The sequence below is a fragment of the Humulus lupulus genome, chromosome 7, assembly GCF_963169125.1.
Source record: "Humulus lupulus chromosome 7, drHumLupu1.1, whole genome shotgun sequence".
Classification (NCBI taxonomy): domain Eukaryota; kingdom Viridiplantae; phylum Streptophyta; class Magnoliopsida; order Rosales; family Cannabaceae; genus Humulus; species Humulus lupulus.
Window position 1 is genome coordinate 200929065 of NC_084799.1, and position 4732 is coordinate 200933796.

General features: G+C 32.8%; 1 protein-coding gene across 1 annotated transcript; it reads left to right on the forward strand.

Moving 5' to 3' along the window:
• Positions 1 to 818: 818 nt before the first annotated feature.
• LOC133792584 (uncharacterized) lies at positions 819 to 3388 on the forward strand. The gene is made up of 3 exons (XM_062230492.1): positions 819 to 1971; positions 2463 to 2997; positions 3100 to 3388. The coding sequence occupies exons 1-3, from the start codon at positions 819 to 821 to the stop codon at positions 3386 to 3388; spliced, it is 1977 nt and encodes a 658-aa protein (XP_062086476.1).
• The last annotated feature ends 1344 nt before the right edge of the window (positions 3389 to 4732 follow it).

Below are 4732 nucleotides of genomic sequence, written 5' to 3' on the forward strand. Positions count from 1 at the left end.
ACATTAGCATCTCTATTTTAGTCATAAAATATCAAGAGAGAAAAATAACAGTTGATAAACTTTATTTTAACACACCCAGCTGCCTAAGCTATCAAGTTGAAACAGTTGAGAAACTGTTGAAGTGTGACTAACAGTAAAGTCTTCCATTTTTTGTGCACAAAGCAAAACTTTTTTAATGAAGAAAAGGACAATAGGCAAACTCAGAAGATAATTGATAATTGTTGAACACTAAATCCTTCCAGCTAAGACAATAAAACAAGAAAGGAAAGTCATTGAACTCCTTAACCATCAACCCACGAATAGAAGCTAAAAGCTTGGCTCTACAATAAAATGTAGCTTTATCCGGATAATGTAAATTATAAATAGATATCAAATTCTTGAACTGAAAATACTCTTTATATATATATAAATATATATAATATTTCTTTGAGATGAGGATTGGAAATGCCAGAATTATCTCAAGTTTAGCAATAAGACTAAATAAACAGCTTAAATTCATTTCTGAACTCAAAATCAAGTAATTTTAAAAATAAAATCATATAGTATATTTTGGTTGATACAATTTTGTATTTACCATTACATAGACTTATCAAAATTTTGCTTTTTGTTGGTTAGAACAGGACAACTAAATTGGTGATCATGTTGGATAAAAATTGGCTACGCTTCAATAGGTAATAAGAATTAGGGATTTAATTAGTGCTAGCTTAGTAAAATTAGTAACTTACTGTATTTGTTACTAATATATTATAAATATGAACTTGTCTTTGAATTGTAGAGCCTCGGATGAGTATAGAGAAGGCGCTAAGAATTTTGTAGAAATGTCAGAAAAGCTAGCTGGTTATCCAGAAAAGTTATTGTGTCCATGCAAAGTTTGTCGAAACTTAAGTCACCAATGTATTAACATTTTGTATGAACACTTAGTCATTTATGGGATTGATCCAACATACAAAATCTGGTTTCATCATGGGGAAGAATTATCAAGAGATGATGATGTAGAGACAATGGAAACATTTGATTCTTACAACTTGTTTAGGGCTACAAATATTGATGGTTGTGATTTTGAAAGTCATCTAGAAGGTCATGATGACACTTTTATGGAAAAAATAGAAGATGCAGACACTCCATTATATCCACAATGCACTAAATATACTAAGTTATCGTCAATTGTTGCATTGTATAAGGTTAAAACTACCAATGGATGGTCTGACAAAAGTTTTGATGAATTGTTAAGACTTTTGAATGATATGTTTCCTTTAGATAATATGATCCCCAAGTCTATGTATGAGGTTCGAAAATTTCTTCGATTATTTGATTTAGGATATGAAAAGATTCATGCGTGTGTTAATGATTGCTGTTTGTTTAGAAAAGATAAAGAAAACTTGCAAGAATGTCCAACATGTGGAACTTCACGTTGGATGTCAGATAAGCTGACTAAAAAGGTTCGACACGGTGTCCCAGCAAAAGTTTTGAGGTACTTTCCTATAATCCCTAGGTTGAAACGGATGTTCATGTCTAAAAGAATTTCAAAGGAATTAAGATGGCATCACAACAATAAAAGTTGCGATGGAAAAATGCGTCACCCAGTGGATTCAGCAGCATGGGAGCTAGTCAATGATAAATGGCCATCATTTTCAAATGAAGAGAGAAATATTAGACTTGGCCTTTCCACAGATGGATTTAACCCATTTAGTAATTTAAGTTCTAAGTATAGTGTTTGGCCTGTTTTGTTGGTCATGTACAACTTACCCCCATGGTTGAAACAGGAGAATATTTTATTATCAATGTTAATTCCAAGACCTAAACAGCCTGGGAATGATATTGATATATACTTAGAACCCCTCGTAGAGGACTTGAAATTATTATGGAATGAGGGTGTCGATGCTCATGATGCATTGGACAATACAAATTTCAAGTTGCGGGCTATTTTGATGTGGACAATCCAAGATTTTCCAGCATACGGGAACCTTGCTGGTTGTAAAAATAAGGGATGTTTTAGTTGTCCCCTATGTGGTTATGGTACTCATTCAAAGTGGCTAAAACATAGTGGGAAGTTTTCATATCGAGGTCATCATAAATTTCTTAAAGAGGACCATCCATTTCGGAGTACAAGAAGTTGGTTTGATGGAGAAGTTGAGCATGGAAATCCGCCAAGAATCATGAATGGGACTACAATTGCTGAACACCTTAAAGATTTTGTGAATGTTTGGGGAAAATCCACTTCAAAGAAAAGGAAACAAAATGATTCAAAAGAAATGTGGAAAAAACGATCCATATTTTTTCAGTTACCTTATTGGAAGGTTAGCACATTCTTACTATAAATTTTTTGTGTAAATTATTGTTTTTGGAGGAATTTCATTAGTTATTTCTTTTGCAATTTTTTTAGGAATTGTATGTTCGTCACAATTTGGATGTGATGCACATAGAGAAAAATGTTTGTGAAAGCATCTATAATACATTGCTAGATGTTGCTGAAAAAAGTAAAAATGGACTAAAAGCTCGCTTGGATTTGCAACATATGGGTATTAGGAGTGCATTACACCCACAAGAGAAGGGGACTAGAACCTATCTTCCTGCAGCTTTACACACACTATCAAAGCTTGAGAAAGAATTATTTTGTAAAAGGTTGTTCTCATTGAAAGTACCTGATGGATATAGCTCAAATATTCGAAATTGTGTTTCAATGGAACAATGCAAGCTCATGGGTCTTAAGTCACACGATTGCCACATTTTGATGCAACAATTACTACCGGTGGCTATAAAAGGATTGATGCCATTGGGTCCAAGAGATGCTATAATAAGATTATGCACGTTCTTTAATCGAATATGTCAACGTGTTCTTGATAGAGAAAGCATAATGACATTAGAAAATGATGTTATTGAAACTTTATGCTTACTAGAGAGATTCTTTCCACCATCATTTTTTGATGTCATGATTCACTTAGTGGTTCATATCGGACGAGAAACACGACTATGTGGACCAGTCCAATTTCGATGGATGTATCCATTTGAGAGGTGAATCACTAAGACTTAATTGTTTTGTTTATTCTTATTAGTTTATGTGAACATTCTATTAATGATGAGAAATTGTGTGATTAATAGACGCATGAAGATATTGAAAGATTATGTCAGAAATCGAGCAAGGCCTGAAGGTTGTATTACAGAGTGTTATCTTGCAGATGAGTGTGTGAGCTTTTGTAATGAATTCACTGACCATTCAATTGAACTAAACACAAAAGAAGGTCGAAATGAAGAGTGGTCAAATGATGTGATACTTGAAGGTCGTCCAATTTCTAGGAGGAAAGAAATTATATTGACAGATGAGTTGTTAGAAATTGCACATCGATACATTCTGTTAAATACATCTGTTGTGGAGCCTTTTCTAGAGTAAGTGTCTAATATTAGAAATTATTATTTTTTATATTAAAAATGTAGTAATACTAACTCATTGGTCCTATAAATTAGGATTCACTTAGAGGAGTTGAAAAAAACAAACAAAATATATGAGAGAAATAGTGGATTACTTTGGAAGAAACATATACAAACTTTTTCAACATGGATGAAGGAAAAGGTAAATTAATGCAAACTAACTGGTTCATATCAGTTGTTTTAAATATCATTAAGAAAATTAACAATGTCATACTATTATTTGTATAGGTTCCTATGCATTCCTCAACTTGTGATGAAACTGATTTGTTGAAATAGCTAGCATATGGACCCAGAAAACATGCTGCTTCTTACACTGGATATATTATCAATGGTCAAAGATTCCATGTACATGACATTGAGAAGTCCACACAGAATAGTGGTGTCTCAATTGAAGCTACAACTATGTGTAGATCTAGTGCCAAAGATGTATCTCAAGTTCCTAATTTAGTTTCATACTATGGGGTTATAAGGGAGATAATCTTGTTAGATTACTATATAGTTCAGATTCAAATTTTCAAATGTGATTGGGCAAATGTCCCTAACGGTGTTAGGCTGGAGGATAGTCTTACTTTAGTTAATCTACACCAAAGTCAATGGTCTGTTGGTAGAGACCCTTTTATTTTAGCCTCACAAGCTAAACAAGTCTTCTACTCAAGAGAACATGATTCTTCCAATTGGTATGTGGTGATTAGGGCACCCCCTAGACGTTTTTATGACATGGAAAATTATGATGAGCAAGAATTCATGCCTGTAATGTCTGAAGTTACTGAATCTAGGTTATATAATGTAGTGGAAGATGAACAATATGTTAGAGATGATTGTGAGGGTATATTAGTTTGATTATTGTTGTGTTTTTTGTAAATTGTAGCAGATGTTGCACTTGACATTCAAAGTTGTAATCAATGGAAATTTCAGTTTATACTTTAGCTCATTAATTGGTTGTTTCTTATTTGTGTATTTTTAGCGAAGAACTCTTGAAAACATGTCTTTGATGTCAAGAATGACTATTTATTTCTTTTTTTCTGACTTTTATTATATGTTTTTTTTTTGTGATAATTGATAATATGTTGTTATATATGATTTTTGCAACTCATAAAAAATCTTACTAATTATAGAAACGGTTGATCAGAAACTAGTCAAAGAGTTTGCCATGTACAAGATATGTCACCTCCATCTACAAAAGGAAAGAGGCCAAAACACATACCTACAGGAAAATTAGTTAAACTCCTCAATGAAAAGAGGAAGAGCTTTAGACTAAATTTGGAAATGGATAAGGTTGTTGAAGAGAGATATACTAAGGATGTGT

Coding starts and splice junctions, on each gene's coding strand:
- LOC133792584 (XM_062230492.1), top strand. CDS start 819: ATGTCAGAAAAGCTAGCTGGTTATCCAGAAAAGTTATTGTGTCCATGC. Junction 1,972..2,462: donor AGCATACGGGAACCTTGCTG/GTTGTAAAAATA, acceptor ATACATTGCTAG/ATGTTGCTGAAAAAAGTAAA. Junction 2,998..3,099: donor CCAGTCCAATTTCGATGGAT/GTATCCATTTGA, acceptor TGTGATTAATAG/ACGCATGAAGATATTGAAAG.